This window comes from Erpetoichthys calabaricus, chromosome 3 (genome assembly GCF_900747795.2).
Source record: "Erpetoichthys calabaricus chromosome 3, fErpCal1.3, whole genome shotgun sequence".
In the NCBI taxonomy this organism is placed as follows: domain Eukaryota; kingdom Metazoa; phylum Chordata; class Cladistia; order Polypteriformes; family Polypteridae; genus Erpetoichthys; species Erpetoichthys calabaricus.
In genome coordinates this window covers 221,061,949-221,080,268 of record NC_041396.2, presented here as the reverse complement: position 1 = coordinate 221,080,268, position 18,320 = coordinate 221,061,949, and the positions used below count along the sequence as shown (strand labels likewise).

At 38.2% G+C, this 18,320-nt stretch overlaps 2 protein-coding genes across 3 annotated transcripts in view; both read left to right on the top strand.

Moving 5' to 3' along the window:
• rwdd1 (RWD domain containing 1) overlaps positions 1-18,320 on the top strand; it is a 506,701-nt gene that overhangs the window by 415,060 nt on the left and 73,321 nt on the right. The gene's annotated exons all lie outside the window — the stretch shown is intronic.
• kpna5 (karyopherin alpha 5 (importin alpha 6)) overlaps positions 1-18,320 on the top strand; it is a 95,055-nt gene that overhangs the window by 46,622 nt on the left and 30,113 nt on the right. For both annotated transcript variants that reach the window (XM_051924673.1, XM_051924672.1), the window contains exons 5-8: positions 1,815-1,909; positions 2,016-2,147; positions 10,846-10,934; positions 13,645-13,744. In XM_051924673.1, coding sequence (XP_051780633.1) covers positions 1,815-1,909; positions 2,016-2,147; positions 10,846-10,934; positions 13,645-13,744 — 416 coding nt within the window. The remainder of the gene's footprint in view (positions 1-1,814; positions 1,910-2,015; positions 2,148-10,845; positions 10,935-13,644; positions 13,745-18,320) is intronic.

Genomic DNA, 18,320 nt, shown 5'->3' with positions numbered 1-18,320 from the left:
ATGTATATACAATTTTATAGTGTTGCTTTTTTGTTTCTTCAACTCAATGATATACCCAGTCTTGTACCATTTTAATATTAAAGTGTAAAGTAATGAAGTTTAAGTTGGTAATAAAAATTAAAATTCAGTTAATGGCTTTATACAGTATACTGCATGATTGGTTAATGAATTAAAGTACACAATTCATATCAGAAACATATTTTTGTCTATATTCCCCTTATTATCCAAAAAGTGGTGCATGAATAGAAATGCTGATTTAGGTGTGTTATGTTATTACATACAGTACTGTAAATAAAGTCTTAGGCACTTGAATTTACATAAAAAAAGTTTCAAAAATGCCATGCAGAGAAAAAGAGGTTTTATTGTGCCTTTTTCTTTTATATCAATAAAGTCCCTAAAAAGTGCAATAAACAGGAAAAAACAAAATTATATCCATATTTAGTATGACCAGTATTTGCATTGCTACTTTTTTAAGGCAGTTTTTGAAGGTGTCCATGTATAAATTGTTCCAAGCTTCATGGAGAACTTGCCACAGTTCCGCTACAGACTTTCGTTGCTTCTGTGTCTGCTAGTAATCCCAGACTGGCATAGCTGCTTCTGCCTCTGTTGGAGACCATACCATCTGTTGTAGGTTTTCCTGTTTCTTTTTTTTAGATTTTGGCCATGTGTTTTGGAGCTATTTTATGCTGAAGAATGAAACTGGGCCCAATTGGAGTTCTACCTGATGGTATAACATGGTGGTTAAGAATCTGGCGGAATTTTTGGCAGTGAGAGGTCCATCAATTTTTATCAAATTGCCAATTGTAGAAATGTAGCCCCAAACCTTCAGGGACCCTCCACAGGGCTTCACTGTCCCCTGCAGACATTCATCTATGTACTATTCTCCAGTGCTTCAGTGGACTAACTTCCTTCAATCTCGATCCCTACTGCTATTTTTCTGCACCTCAGTCATTGTGCTTTAATATGTAGGTGAATCATGTGGCTTTTCTTCCACCTTGTAGAAATCGCTTTTTGGTCACAACTCTTCCATGAAGACCACTTCTGATAAGAGATCTCTAGACTGTAAATGAGCGTTCTAGGCTACTAATAGTTTTTGCCAGTTATCCACGAGTACTGTTGTTGGGTGTCTTCTGATTTCAAAAGGAAGTAAACTGGATGTACTTCTCATTTGTTGCACTCTGTTTCCTTGGCTGACCACTGTGTCTTCTACAAAAGAGCTTGAACAACACATCTGGAAATGCCTGTCTGCTTAGGAGAGACTTTCTTAAAGCAAGATGACTCCCAGTTGTTTTGTTGCTATGCTTTACCATTGTATAGATTTTCAAGTTAAACCACCTCATTTACTGCAACCTTAAATTTTTGATGATGTTCTCCTTTGCCCAGTTTTATTCCCTCGACACTGCTGTTTTTGTATCATTTAATCACTTTGGGTTAATTTACACATTATTTCATTGATCTTTACCACCAGTTTGCTGTATTTGCTTAATCGAGCACTGTCTGCAAAGATGTCATTCTTTTTAACTGGAAATTAGTCTTTTACTGTTTCTTTCTTTAAGGGAATGTAAATATTTTCATTACTTGCAAAAAAAAATGTTTCTTTTGACACATTTATCCAGGTGATCGTCTAAGACTTAATATTTTTATGAACTGTCTAAAATGCCTAAGATGTTTATACAGTACTCTGCATGTGTGTGCGCATACACATGTATAAAACCTTTTTCTAATGTTACCACCAAAAAGTTTTTGAAAATCATTGTATCATTTTTCTGAAAACAATTATTTTTAAACTGTTGGGGTTTTTTTTTCTTCCCCAGAACCAAATCCTCCTATTGATGAAGTAATATTTTCTGTTGGTGTGGTAAATAGATTTGTTGAATTTCTTAAAAGAAATGAAAATTGTACATTACAGGTAAGGTTTCGTGATTTATTCTTTATATTTGTATGTAGTAATGTTAAATTGGCAGTTAAATTTGTTGTAGTTGACTAATGTGTGGTGTTTTTTTGTTACTGCACAGTTTGAAGCTGCGTGGGCTTTGACAAACATAGCATCTGGAACCTTCCAACATACAAAAGTTGTTATTGAAACTGGGGCAGTCCCTATTTTCATAGAGTTGCTTGATTCTGAATATGAAGATGTACAAGAGCAGGTACCTTAATTTATATATTGTGTCAAAACCAAGATCTAGTACACCACAACAAACTATAGCTTTTCATTTATCCTTTTCTAACTAAGAAATAACACTTTTTTGTAAGATACACCACAAATGAAGCCCTTCTACTTATCACATTTTTTATTTTAGATAGTAAAAAAGAAAAAGCTTTTCTTCAGTAGAAAAGTTTCTTGCTTTCCAACTATGAAGGTGACCCTATCATATAGATTAAAAATAGAAGATGAGGTATAAAGCATACCATTATAATAGTGAAAATACTTGTGTCTAGATGTTAGATATCTTGTGCTCATAACAAAGAGTTTACAGCTGTTCTTCTTCTACTTCTTCTTTTGGCTGCTCCCATTAGGGGTTGCCACAGTGGATCATCTTTTTCCACATCTTCCTGTCCTCTGCATCTTGCTCTTTTTCACCAATCTCCTGCATCTCCTATCTCACCACATCTATTAACCTTCTCTTAGGCATTCCTCTTGCCTGGCAGCTCTATCCTTAACATCCTTTTCCCAATATACCCAGCATGTCTCCTCTGCACAGGTCCAAACCACTGCATACTGCTGATCGCTGATCATCACCTACCTTCTTAACCTAGCTTCCACTACTCTTTCCCATAACTTCATGCTGTGGCTCATCAATTTTATCCCCCTGTGGTTAAACACTCCACTGCCATCTCATCTAAACACCTCCATGCTTCCACAGGTATGTCATTTGGACCAACGGCCTTTCCATTCTTCATCTTTTTCATAGCTGTCCTTACTTTCTCCTTGCTAATTTGTTTCACTTCCTGATTTACAATTGCCACATCATCAAACTAACACACTCTCTCACATATATTCCCTTCATTCATCAGCCTCTCAAAGTACTCCTTTCCATCTGATCAACACACCCTCCTCACTTGTGAGTATGTTTCCATCTTTATCCTTTATCACCCTAACCAGCTGCACATCTTTCCCAGCTTGGTTCCTCTATCTAGTCAGTCCCTTTGAGGTACTTTTCTCCCTCCTTAGTGTCCAACCTCTCATACAACTCATCATATGCCATTTCTTTAGCCTTCACTACTTCTCTCTTCACCTTATGCCTTATCTTTTTTCTCTTGTCTACTTTCTGCATCTCTCTGACTATCCCACTTCATCTTCGCCAACCTCTTCCTCTGTATACTCTCCTCTACTTCCCCATTCCACAACCAGGTTTCCTTTTCCTCCTTCCTCAGCCCAGGTGTCACGCCAGGCACCCTTCTTGCTACTTGTGTGCATCTTCCTCCACTCTTGTATGTTACCCTATGTTCCTCCCTCTTCGTAAAATATGTATTCACCACAGCCATGTCCATCCTTTTTCACAAAATCCACTATCCTCTCATGTCCATCCTATCATCTGACCTTTCATTCCTCTCCTTGACACCATACCTACCCATCACCTCCTCATCTCCTCTGTTCCCTTCACCAGCATATCCATTGAAATCTGCCCCAGTCACCACTCTCTGTCCCTTAGGTACACTGTCCATCACTTCATCCAACTCACTCCAGAAATCTTCTTTCTCATCCATCACACACCCAACTTGTGGGGAAAATGTACTAATCATCACCTTCAATTTCAAGGTTCATAATCATCACTCTGTCCTACACTCTTTTCACATCCAAAACACTCTTGACTTACTTTTCCTTCAGATTAACCCCTACCCTATTTTCACCTCCCATCCACACCATGATAGAACAATTTGACTCCACCTCCTATCCACCTGGTCTTAGTCCCCTTCCATTTAGTTGTTAACCTGGGCCTTGACCGATCCGGTATGGAAATCTGTATTGTTGTCCGCAAAATTTTACACAGTATGCCCTTCCTGATGTAACCCTCCCTATTTATCTGGGCTTGGGACCGGCACAAAGAAACACACTGGTTTGTGTATCCCCTGTGGCTGGGTTGGTTGACAGCTGTTCTACATACAGTATCTCAAATGTTTTAGGTAGACAGCAATTATGATTATAACAGATATTAATATTGGATGTTGAGGAAGATTGATACCAATAGATCACGGGTGTCAAACTCCAGTCCTGGAGGGCCGCAGTGGCTGCAGGTTTTCATTCTAACCATCTTCTTCATTAGTAACCAGTTTTTGCTGCTAATCAACTTCTTTTGCCTTAGTTTTAATTAGCGTGAATCAGGCCCCTTAGTTGTCTTTTTTTTTTTAATTAGCAGCCAAACAATAATGAGACACAAAACAAGCCGCCACATGACCAGCTGTGCCAATCACACAATACCTGAAAATAAAGTTGATGGCCTTGGTAAGGTCGAACTCTCAGGTCACCAAAACATTTTGACGATGTTCTTAAAAAAAAAAAAACAGAAAAATCAACAGTTTTGGAAATGTCTGCTGTGGCAGAATAAGAGCAGCAACAAGCCATGGAATTAAATAAGTTTAATTAACAGTAAGAATCAGCTTCTCATTAAGAGATTGGTTGGAGTGAAATTGGTTGGAGTTTGAAATGTCAGTTTAGCTGGTCATCTGTTGGCTCGTTTCACATCTCATTTCTGTTTGGCTGCCATTTATTTAAGAAAGGAATAAATTCAGAGGACTGAATCCTTAAAAACAGGGCTATTAAAATGAAAGGGAAAGAAGTTAATTAGCAGCGAAAACTGGTCACTGATTAGGAAAAGGGTTAGAATGAAAACCTGCAGCCACTGTGGCCCTCCAAGCCTAGAGTTCGACACACCCCTGCAGATGGCACCCAAAATGTTCAGGTTCCATGGGAAGATTACTAGAATGCCAATAAAGAGTTTTTGAATGATTTTTTGACAAGAACAAGCAATTTAGACCAACATTTTAATTTAAAGACAAGATTTTAAAATCTCTTTAGTGCTTCTTTTAATTACAACCACCACCACCATACCATGTTAGATGTATTGATGTAGCTAGCTTCATCTGGGCATTCATACTCTTTTGAAGAACTGAATTTTAAAGTTATTTTAGAAACTTACAAAATGCTTCATCCTCAGTTTGCCAAAGTGGAAAAGTTGTGGCTCCTTTTTTCTTTAGCTCATTTAACCTATTCTTGCAATAAGCCTGTTAGCTTTTCTTTGTATATTTTCCCTGCAGCTGATAGATGGAGAAGTTGCATATTATTCCATATGTCGCTTCACTGCATGTTGTATTATGTAGCATATACATAATATTTGAAGTCTGCCTAAATTCTTACTTAAATTGCATATTAAAGGAAAACTTATTTAGAATAAGTAATTCAAGTGCAGATTTTGGTTGTCTTGCAGAGGAGCAGTTACATAATAACAAGTCTGATTTCTACTTGCTCGTTTCATCCATCCATCCATCCATCCATCCTCTTCCGCTTATCCGAGGTCGGGTTGCGGGGGCAGCAGCTTGAGCAGAGATGCCCAGACTTCCCTTTCCCCGGCCACTTCTAGCTCTTCCGGGAGAATCCCAAGGCGTTTCCAGGCCAGCCAAGAGAGAGAGTCCCTCCAACGTGTCCTGGGTCTTCCCCGGGGCCTCCTCCCGGTTAGACGTGCCCGGAACACCTCACCAGGGAGGCGTCCAGGAGGCATCCTAATCAGATGCCCGAGCCACCTCATCTGACTCCTCTCGATGCAGAGGAGCAGCGGCTCTACTCTGAGCCCCTCCCGGATGACTGAGCTTCTCACCCTATCTTTAAGGGAAAGCCCAGACACCCTGCGGAGGAAACTCATTTCAGCCGCTTGTATTCGCGATCTCATTCTTTCGGTCACTACCCATAGCTCATGACCATAGGTGAGGGTAGGAACATAGATCAACTGGTAAATTGAGAGCTTCGCCTTGCGGCTCAGCTCCTTTTTCACCACGACAGACCGATGCAGAGCCCGCATCACTGCGGATGCCGCACCAATCCACCTGTCGATCTCACGCTCCATTCTTCCCTCACTCGTGAACAAGACCCCGAGATACTAGAACTCCTCCACTTGGGGCAGGATCTCGCTACCAACCCTGAGAGGGCACTCCACCCTTTTCCGGCTGAGGACCATGGTCTCGGATTTGGAGGTGCTGATTCCCATCCCAGCTGCTTCACACTCGGCTGCGAACCGATCCAGAGAGAGCTGAAGATCACGGCCTGATGAAGCAAACAGGACAACATCTGCAAAAAGCAGTGACCCAATCCTGAGTCCACCAAACCGGACCCCCTCAACACCCTGGCTATGCCTAGAAATTCTGTCCATAAAAGTTATGAACAGAATCGGTGACAAAGGGCAGCCCTGGTGGAGTCCAACTCTCACTGGAAACGGGTTCGACTTACTGCCGGCAATGCGGACCAAGCTCTGGCACCGATCGTACAGGGACCGAACAGCCCTTATCAGGGGGTCCGGTACCCCATACTCTCTGAGTACCCCCCACAGGATTCCCCGAGGGACACGGTCGAATAACCATTTCCAAGTCCACAAAACACATGTAGGCTGGTTGGGCAAACTCCCATGCACCCTCCAGGACCCTGCTAAGGGTGTAGAACTGGTCCACTGTTCCGCGACCAGGACGAAAACCACACTGTTCCTCCTGAATCCGAGGCTCGACGATCCGACGGACCCTCCTCGTTTCAGATATTGATTAATAAACTGATCCGTAAGAAATCGTAGGTTAGCCTGAAACTAGAAGGCTAGGTAACGTATATACTTCATTTTTATTACCTTTATAGTAGTGCTGGGCGGTATACCGGTTCATACCGAAAACCGTTTTTAATTTTTTTTATGATATGGATTTTTCTTATACCGCAACACCGGTTTAAATTGCCTAAACGACGTTCGGAACGTGGCGCAGCGGGAACCTTTTTCACTGCTACACCGCCAAATAGTGGGCTGTAGCATAGGTATGCCGCGTGGTGAAAATGGACAGAGAGCCGAAAAAAAGCTGTCACGTCTGTCGCCTGGAGATGCCTTAGTTTTAAAAGGTCAGATGTGTAAATACTGTTTCTATACTACTGGATAATACTGCAAGCCAAGTTGTACTTGTTTTATTTGTTTTCAATACAGTGTAATGTACCTGGGTACTGTGTAATAGTGTGACGACATTTTGACTTTATTCTCGACATTTCCACTTTAATCTTGACGCTTATGACGAGAATAAAGTGGACATGTTGACTTTATTCTCGTAATTTGTCATTAAAGTAGAACATCGTAAACTAAACTTCATCATAAAATGAATATTTAATTTACCAGATTTTCTCAAACCCCGTCATAAGTTATATAGCACATTAAATGCTTTGTGTTAAGTGATTCGTTCAGAGATGGGCGCAACTCTGAATGGATGGCATAATTAAACATGTATAACGAAGATATTTTTAAAGTTCTGAACACTCCGTGGGCTAAGTTTATAACTAGTTTTAATTTCACCAAGATGTTTATCGTGTGGTGATTGGTTATGTGGTGAAAGAAAAAGGAAGGATAGGAACTGGGGTTTTGGTAGCCTACGTCAGATAGAGACAGCATGCATGCAATAAAGATGGCCCGCTCAGAAGAACATGCATTGAATTCTGTGTTCGTGTCTCCGACCAGCAGATCACAAACCCAACATTTACACAATATTTAAGTTAAACCTGTGCGACAGCTATTCATACATCCAGTTTTTTGGAGCCTCGTCACACCGGCCATAAAGTTCTCTACACTGAACATACACCTGGGGACCCCTTACTGCGAGGGAGCAGCACTACCGCCTCACTACCATGCATGTGTAATACCTGCTTTAATGCATTTCATCATGAAAATGATATCAAGTATTTATCTTAGCATTCTAAATTTTCACAAAGCAGGAATATCATGAAGTGAATGGATTGTGTATGGTGATCACTGTCTTCTCTTAGTGCGGAGGAAGTCAGTTTAAGAAGCATAGTGATTAACCACTGGGTCGAGGAACGTAACACAAAGCATTTAATGTGCTGCATTAATTTATGACGGGGTAAATTAAGTAATTGATTAAACATTGATTTTAGGAAGAAGTTTAGTTTACGACATTCTACTTTAATTATGAAGTAAACTATGAGAATAAAGTGGAAATGTCGACTTTAATCTTGACATAAACGGCGAGAATAAAGTGGAAATGTTGACTTTGTTCTCGACATATAGTTTGTTTTTTTCTTCCCAGTATAGCTTAGCTTGAAGCAAGGTCCATATTAATGCAGTTTGCCTAAATGATGGTTCAGTTGGTAAAGATGTCAAAACCAAGTTGCACTTGTTGTATTTTATTTTAATTTGGTGAATGCTGTGTAATGCACCTGGGCTTGAAGTCTTGAAGTAATAGTGCAACTATCAGTAATAATACTATTATTTATTTTATTGTTATTATTTATTAGTTTAAATATTATGCAGTTTAATGATGATAAAGTTGTTTAAAAAGTCACTTTAACGTGTCATTGGACAGAGATTGTTAACATTAACAGAAAGTGTAGTTGGTTTACAAAAAATATTTACTATTTATTCCTTTTCTAAGACATATTCGGTGCAATACAATTTTTGACAAGCACTTCTGGATACTTTACTAAGTCTAAATGCCTCTTTGTATGGTTGAAAATATGTTGTCAAAATTATAGTTTGTTTTTGCAAAATTTGTTCAATAAAAAGGTTCTATATTTTGACTGCATCTGTCATGCAATGTGATACCTTCTCCATTAGTGCCACCCCCTTGAAAACTATCACTTTATGGGGCAATGCAAATCTGTATTAATACTTGTGTGCACATTAAAATGTGTTTGTTTTTTTTTTTGTACAATGTACAGTACTCTTGACAGTGGAATAGGTTATAGGTTAATTGCAGTGGAAAATGTGGTTAACATCCACTCATGCATGGGGGGAAAAAAAATACCGTTGAATACCGTGAAACTGGGATAATTTAGAAAAATACCGTGATATAGAATTTTGGTCATACCGCCCACCCCTACTTTATAGCTTAATTCACTATTCGTATTTGTATTTCACACTAGCCTCATGTGGCCAGACATGATTTTCTAATGAGATTACACATCTTGGGAAAACTTGATAAAAAAGTCCATAGTGAATAGCGATGAAATCTGCTGCTGCAAAAGCTATGCCCATGGGGCTCCTTTCTAAACCACTCACCCCAAATTCCTCCAGTCCATGCACTTTAAACTGCAACGGTTTTAGGGAAGAGAGCAAAAGAAACTGAAAAAAGACTTGACACTGAGAGAAAATAAAAAGCTAAATTTGCGGTTATCAGTTCAGGATCTCATTAGCACAAGATCTCTGAACCTTAATGATTAATTTTAACGTTGTAATGGGTACGACGACAGAGGAGATGAGACACACACACATGCACGCACGTAGACCACAGCAGCTGCTTGGCACTTTGCATTTCAGACGAGTTTCTTACGGTTGAAGTCAGAAGTTTACATACACTAGATGAAATCTTTAAAACTCCCTTTATAAGCCCTGCACAGCATTTATACTGACAAACCATTCAGTAAAAAGTGAATAAATAAAGAGTGAAATATTCTGTGAACATTGTTGGAAAAAATTACTTATGCCCTGCACAAAGCAGATGTCTTAAACAATTTCTCTAATGTATGGTTTGTTAGCATAAAATCTGTAGAGGGGAGGGGTTATAAAGTGAGTTTTAAAGAATTCACTCCAAGTGTATGTAAACTTCTGACTTCAACTGTATTTCTGTCATTTTGACTTTTGTATCATTATGTGTCATAACTGAACTCTATGTATACACTACATGTTAAAACACTGTTGCTATATTCTGGCACGGTATGTTTGCATTTCCAATTAAGACAGTTATGTTAATTTTAGTTAATTGTTTAGACATGCAGTCAATAAGTGGATGTTGTACAGCCTCGCCCATGGCAGATGTTTTTTTTGTTTTCCGCACCTCCTGTGGTTCTTTATAATCAACTATCTTAGTGGTAGTCCCTAAGACAGGGTGTAACATTGTTTACTTCGAATGCACATTTTGTAGTTCATATTTTCATGAACATCACTGCCAATTCTTTCATTCTTACACGCACACACCTGCGGCAGTGCATCTTTCTTTTTTGGCACTAGTCCATTGATGTCTTTGAATGCCAATGTATAATCAGATGTTACAGAGAGGTTTTTTCACTTGTAACAGGTTATGTCTGTTTTCAACACATGTAATGTGCTGTCTGCACAATCTATAGACATATTTTTAATTGGGTTCTTTTAAGGAAATGTTTCAGCTGTAGACAGTTCATCATAATCGGAAACTTGCTCTCTGTTGCATCTGCTGTTTGCAGTTCAAAATCCACACCCCTGCTTTAAGCACTACCTTCATGAGGCATTGGATTGGTTTTGAAATGCGACACTCAATATGCTATCTAATTGTTCCTACCCATTTTTAAGCAAAATTCACTTATGGTTGTCTCAGACATATATATATATGTTTGGCTTCTCAAGACTAATTTAACACAAATTAACAACACTAGGGTTGTTATTAGATTAGTATTTTGGTTAGGTTTATTTCTAGGTGTGTTACTTTGCTTTTCCTGTTGAGTCAAATGCATTTCAACCAAAAACACACCTGAAATTAACAGTTTCAGAATCCATCTTATTAGTATTAGCAGTTCAGTAGTTGATTTAATTGTTGTTGTGGTGTGAGTGTTAAGTGTTTGTTTTTCCTTTGACAATTTTCAGTTTTCTGTATTTAAAGTTTTTATTATTATTATTATTATTTTAGGCTGTGTGGGCTTTGGGAAATATTGCTGGAGATAATGCTGAGTGTAGAGACTACGTGTTAAACTGTGGGATACTACCTCCACTGTTGCAGTAAGTATTTTTTTTTTTTATCAAAGCTACAATTTAACATAGACCATGCAGATTTCTAATTGTTAAAATTTGAGGATGTTTGTGGAGAGGACTATTGGAGAATGGTGCTATTATTCTTGTGTTAAAGTTAACATGCAGTAGAGTACCAGTGTATATCACAAGTGTAAAATAGCGGGTAGATAAAACCAAACTTGCTTGATATGCAACTGGGTCAGTATAGCTAATGATATCCTAGAGGAAAGCAGAGGTATAGAAAGTGTAATCATTTTCAAGATGCTTTGTAAAGATGTATCTATTCCAAATTCTCCTGAACATCAGTAATCTGGGTGCACTGTGATTAGTTGTGAGAAATATTTGATGGGATGGGTGCCAAAAATCATGATGTGTGATAGTACAAACAAGCACAACATAAAAATTTAAAGCATTTATTGAAGTAGCCTTAATAATTTGAATATATCGAAAGCCTTGTAACATATAAACTGTACAATGGTTTGAAGATGCTCATGCAGAGTCCCCATGGATTAAATCTGAAGTACCCAATACTGTATAATACATACAAGTAAAATTTAAAATGATTACCTCTTCAAGCATGGTGTAGTGTCTGTCACTGAAAATTTAAAGAATGTAAACAACTCTCACTATGGTGAAGTAAACAAACACCTTGGGCAGTATGTCACATGACACCTCTCAAAATAAATCAATTTGTTCTCTTAGAGCACACGTCACTGAGGACATACTTAATATCTCTTAGGCAGATTTATGAATATTACATAGCCATGGAAAATTACTTTACGATGCAACATTTAGATACATAAGCACACAAACCAAGTCAGCCACTCTTAATAATGTTAAAGAAGTGAACCTTCGGACATGGTTTAAATGAGACCAGTCAGGCTATCTTTCCACAATAAGACATCATTTCAGGAATGGGGCTCCTGTAACAAAATGGTTTGTTTTCTATAGCAGTCTTGGAATATTTAGGAGAGCCTTGTCTTTTGTAATCACACTGTACAATATGCCCTGGAACGCATGTAATACAAATAGATCTGCCAAGTAAAATGGGCTGTAAATGTTTAATATGGTGACAATTTGCAGATCTTACCTAGTTAGTGTAGATGTTTAAGAATACAGTTATTTGGTATGCTTTCTAGTTCCAAGTAATGAGCTGCAAAATTTTGAGTTAACAGACTAGAGAGTAAATAATTTTGAAAAACCTGTAAATAATGCAATTCACTAGTTAGCTCTCACAAAGTACATATTTGTAATAATTTGTTGTGAGTTGATGCCTGAAAGGATAAGTATCTTTAAAAATACCATTGCCTTTCATAAACATGGAATGCTGTTCTTTGCCCCAGAACTTTACTTCAAGTAAAGCTGTGTGTAGTGTTCCATATATGAAAGAGAAGCTGTAAAACGTATTGAATATCTTCACTTCCAAGGAGCAAAACTGTTGGTTTTACAAAACATTCATTGATGGGATATATTTATGACAAATTGGAAAGTAAAATAATTTATCCTTGATTTTTGGCACTTTTTTCTGAGGGTGAAGAATATTTGTTCTGTTCTCAATTGAGAATGACTGATATTGGTAGAGTTTAATCCAAACAGGCATTAAAGCAGCAGAGCTCATAGGAAGTACTCCATGGTAAGAAATCACAGATAACCCAGAAATAACTAGAAAACAAAACCTGTTGTGCACTTATTATTTGCCAAATGCATTATCAGTTGTTCCCGTAGCAGGGAGGAAATAGGAGAATGAAAAAAGTTTGAAGTATTCCTAGTTATGAATTTTACAAAAGTTTTTCATACAAAATATCTGTAATAAACAGTGGTCAGTCATTGATCAATTTGCCTTTTTGAACGGGGTTGATTAATGTATACCATAATTTACAATACACCAGTCAAGGGATTCTTGAATGATGTAGAGGTCTCTGGAACCTTTTCTCCAAATTATGAAGGTATATAGATTGTATCCGTTTCCCCCACTCCTCTTCTCAGTCAGTAGCTCTATAATAAAATCCTACAGGGAGGCAGGCTACTAAATTAAACCTTAAATCTAAACCTGGCTCTACTGATTTTCTGCAGCACAGTGCACACAAATGTTGCAGTGATGTAATCAATGCTTTTAGGTATTTAAAGAAAAGAAACAGAGATGAAGCTGCTTTATACATATCTGTCATTTTTGGGAGCATGTTTACTTTCTTTCTTTAGGAGTAAAAGACTCTGCATGCAAAACGTTTTGTCAGAAGTAGTAAGTTTTCTATATAACCAAGGCATTGGCTCATCTTAACTGTTAAGACAACACCAAGTACATATCAAAATCCTTGAGTAATTGGACTTTGTACACTAAATCCTTATAATGACCATACTAGTCTCTGCAGCTGATTCTTCCTGAAAGCCTTCAATATAATCTGAACAGGGCAGTTCCTAAGAAAGGAACAAACAATATTGAAAGTTTTTTGCTTTGAGGAGCAGTCCACAATTCTCCAAATGCATCTTGTAAAAAGGTTTGCGTACCCTTACTTTACAATGAGAGGAGTCCTCGGTTTAGAAACTAGGAATGATGGCAAATAATGCCTTTTTACAAGTTGGAGGAGAGGGTATCTGGCTGGTAGATAATTTTTAAATTTACTTAAATTGCATAAACCTTTTATTTTAAAAGCAAAGAAAAATATATTATTGTGGTTATTTGACAACTTGCATTTAACAGGTTATTAACAAAATCAAGTCGGCTTACAACAACAAGAAATGCAGTCTGGGCTCTGTCTAACTTATGCAGAGGGAAGAATCCTCCTCCTGATTTTAGCAAGGTAGGTTTGTTTTTGGAATCTCTTTTTACAAGTTGAAGACGAAATTAATTCAGATTTTGAAATGTTTATTGAAGCAAATTTGTTCAAGCTTGAACATGGTTTAAAATATGAGAGTGTCTATAAAATATTCACCCCCTCTCCTTGGAACCTTTCATATCTTGTTATTATAAAATATTGAATCACAGTGGATTAAACTTAGCCAGAAAATTGTTCTTAAATGTCAAAAGTGAAAACAGATCTGAATTAATTCTAATTATACAATGTAAAATACTTGGTCGCTTAACTATTCACCCCCTATGGTGGGCCTTTGGCAGCAATTACAGCTTCAAGTCTGTGTGGGCAGGTCTTGGTCAGGTTGGTGCATCTGATCATAGCAGCATTTAATCAGAGTTTGAGAAGTGGACTCTTATGCTGCTTATTTTGACCACCTCTCATGAGAAGAGCTCATCCACTCCAGAAGATTAGGGTGTGTTGATTTATAAAGATGTTACCAGGCTGCTGTTATCAACATACATCATCGAAATATTGAAGTAGTCTAGTAACATCAATTTTTATTAACTCTTACTTGGTATTTTTATTATTTGTTTCTTCATAACCTTATCATCCAGACAGATAGACACACACGGACACTTATTAAGGTTAATGATTTAAAAAAATAGCACACAAGAGTTATGAGCTTACACAGCAGAGTATACTATTTCCTCTGCTGGTGGAATAACCTGCAAAGTAGATGAGTTGAAATATGAACTAAATACTGGAAGCAAAGAATTATGGTACAAGGATCTTTTTCCAAATTAGATGATTTTGATGATGGCTGTCAAAGACTAGTGTGGAGGTCACAACTATATTTATAAGTATTTATAAATGATCTCATGATACCAAACCTTTGGAATCGCAGACAGTCTAGTATCTGATAAACCGTGGAAACGAACAGAATTCAGTCTTGTGCATTTAATATAAACTATGTAAACAAGTGCAGGAAGAACACGTTTCTGATTTGAATACACAGCATAGGCTCCTAAAACTTTCAGGTTTGACGGAGTCTGTTGTGGTCTCATTATTCCACATGTTCAGACAGTGTACTTTTAATACATTGTTTAGAGTGCAATCAAAAAAACAATTATGCTTAAGATGTATGTAATGCATTTGTGATCAGCTGGGACACAGACAGACCCCGAGACACACAAGTCCTAAAAGCACACACTATTTTCCTTTACACAGTACACAAATCACCACCTCTGCTCGGTCCTTTTCTTTTTCTTCTTCTTTTCTCTATCCTTTGCCGCCTCCACTCCTCTTCCAGGAGCTTTGTCCTCCACCTCCCGACTCTGGCTATCGGAATGAAGTAAGGCGGCTTTTTTATAGTGCCCCTAGAGAGCTCCAGGTTCTCCTTGACGACCATCTGTCCACTAGTGCTGGGCCGTATACCAGTTCTTACCGAAAACCGTTTTTTATTTTTGTTATGATATGGATTTTTGTTATACCGCAACACCGGTTTAAATTGCCTAAACGACGTTCGGAATATGACGCAGCGGGAAACTGTTCACGTGGGGACCTTTTTCACTGCTACACCGCTAATCACAGCGGTGTTGCACGGGGGCTCTTTTTCACTGCTACACCGCTAAATAGGTAGTGGTAGTGTAGATATTGCAGTCTGAAAATGGACAGAGAACATACTGAAACTGAAGCTGTAGCAGACGATAAAGTTGAACATGATGACACAGAATAACTTTTGCCGAAAAAAGGGAGTCAAGTCCGTTATCTGGAGATACTTTGGTTTTAAAAGGTCAGATGTGGACCATTATGTTCAAATGTGTAAATACTGTTTCTATACTACTGGATAATACTGCAAGCCAAGTTGTACTTGTTTTATTTGTTTTCAATACTGTGTAATGTACCTGGGTACTGTGTAATAGTGTGACGACATGTTGACTTTATTCTCGACATTTCTACTTTATTCTCGCCGTTTATGTCAAGATTAAAGTCGACATGTTGACTTTATTCTCGTAATTTGCCATTAAAGTAGAACATCATAAAATGAATATTTAATTTACTAGATTTTCTCAAACCCTGTCATAAGTTATATAGCACATTAAATGCTTTGTGTTAAGTGTACCCCGAGCCATGTTAAATCGAGTATGTGCTTCTTAAACTGACTTCCTCTTGTACTGAGGAGGCACCCGCAGCGATCGCCACACAGAATACATTCACTTCATGATATTCCTGCTCTCAGAACATTTAGAATGCTAAGATAAATACTTGATATCATTTTCATGATGAAATGCATTAAAGCATGTAGTAATCCTGGAGGTTACACTGGTGCCTCGCAGCAAAGGGGTCCTGGGTGTTCCCTGCTTTGAATTTGCATTTGTTTCTGGTGGGTTTACTCGGCGTGCTTCAGTTTCCTTTCAAAGTCATGTAGGATGTGGGATTTTGTTATGCTATATTGACCCTGCTAGTGTATGTGTTGCTCGTATTCACCCTGCGATGTGCTGGCGACTCGTTCAGGATTTTCTCCTGCCTTGCACATAATGTTTGCTGGGATGGGCGCAACCCTGAATAGATGGCATAATTAAACATGTATAGCAAAGATATATTTAAATTATTCTGTGTTCGTATCTCCGACCACCAGATCACAAACCCAACATTTACACAATATTTAAGTTAAACCTGTGTGATACCCATTCATACATCCAGTTTTTTGGAGCCTCGTCACACCTGCCATAAAGGTCTCTACAGTGAACGTACACCTGGGGACCCCTTACTGCCAGGGAGCAGCACTACCGCCTCACTACCGTGCTTGTTTAATACCTGCTTTAATGCATTTCATCATGAAAATGATACCAAGTATTTATCTTAGCATTCTAAATTTTTAGAGAGCAGGAATACCATGAAATGAATGGATTCTGTGCGGTGATTGCTGCCTCAGCGCCATTAACAACTGGGTCGGGGAACACAACACAAAGCATTTAATGTGCCGCATTAACTTATGACGGGGTTTGAGAAAATCGAGTAAATTAAACATTGATTTTAGGACGAAGTTTAGTTTATGACATTCTACTTTAATTATGAAGTAAACTATGAAAATAAAGTGGAAATGTCGACTTTAATCTTGACATAAGCGTCAAAATTAAAGTGGAAATGTCGAGAATAAAGTCAGCATGTCGACTTTATTCTTGACATATACCAGTAGTTTGTTTTTTTTCTTCCCTCTTTACTGTATTTTTTTTTTTTCCCTTCACCGTGGCCCTAATGCACTTCCCTAGGGTTATACCACAAATAGCATTACAGTAATCCCTCGCTATATCGCGCTTCGCCTTTCGTGGCTTCACTCCATCGCGGATTTTATATGTAAGCATATTTAAATGTATATCGCGGATTTTTTGCTGGTTCGCGGATTTCTGCGGACAATGGGTCTTTTAATTTCTGGTACATGCTTCCTCAGTTGGTTTGCCCAGTTGATTTCATACAAGGGACGCTATTGGCAGATGGCCGAGAAGCTACCCAACTTACTTTTCTCTCTCTCTCTCTTGCGCTGTCTTTCTCTGATCCTGACCTAGGGGATTGAGCAGGGGGGGCTGTTCGCACACCTAGACGATACGGACGCTCGTCTAAAAATGCTGAAAGATTATCTTCACGTTGCTACCTTCTGTGCAGCTGCTTCCTGAAGCGACATGCTGCACGGTGCTTCGCATACTTAAAAGCTCGAAGGGCACATATTGATTTTTGCTTGTTTGTTTTTTCTCTGTCTCTCTCTATCTCTCTCTCTCTCTCTCTCTCTCTGCTCCTGACGGAGGGGGTGTGAGCTGCCGCCTTCAACAGCTTTGTGCTGCGGTGCTTCGCATACTTAAAAGCCAAACAGCCCTATTGATTTGTTTGCTTTTCTCTATCTCTCTGACATGATCTGCTCCTGACGCGCACTCCTTTGAAGAGGAAGATATAGTTTGCATTCTTTTAATTGTGAGACAGAACTGTCATCTCTGTCTTGTCATGGAGCACAGTTTAAACTTTTGAAAAAGAGACAAATGTTTGTTTGCAGTGTTTGAATAACGTTCCTGTCTCTCTACAACCTCCTGTGTTTCTGCGCAAATCTGTGACCCAAGCATGACAATATAAAAATAACCATATAAACATATGGTGGCTCTGGAATGCAACCCCCGTGATGGAGGAGGGATTACTGTATACAGTAAATGCAAGTTGCAGTTATTTTATTTATAATTTATGTATATAGCTTAGCTTGAAGCAAGGTCCATATTAATGCAGTTTGCCTAAATGATGGTACAGTTGGTAAGGATGTCATCACAAAGTTGCACTTGTTTTATTTTATTTTATTTTATTTTAATTTGGTGAATACTGTGTAATGCACCTGGGTTTGAAGTCTTGAAGTAATAGTGCAGCTATCAGTAATAATACTATTATTTATTTTGTTATTATTTATTAGTTTAAATATTATGCAGTTTATTGATGGTAAAGTTGTTGAAAAAGTCACTTTAACGTGTCCGTGGACAGAGATGGTTAACATTAACAAAGTGTAATTGGTTCACAAAAAATATTTGCTATTTATTACTTTTCTAAG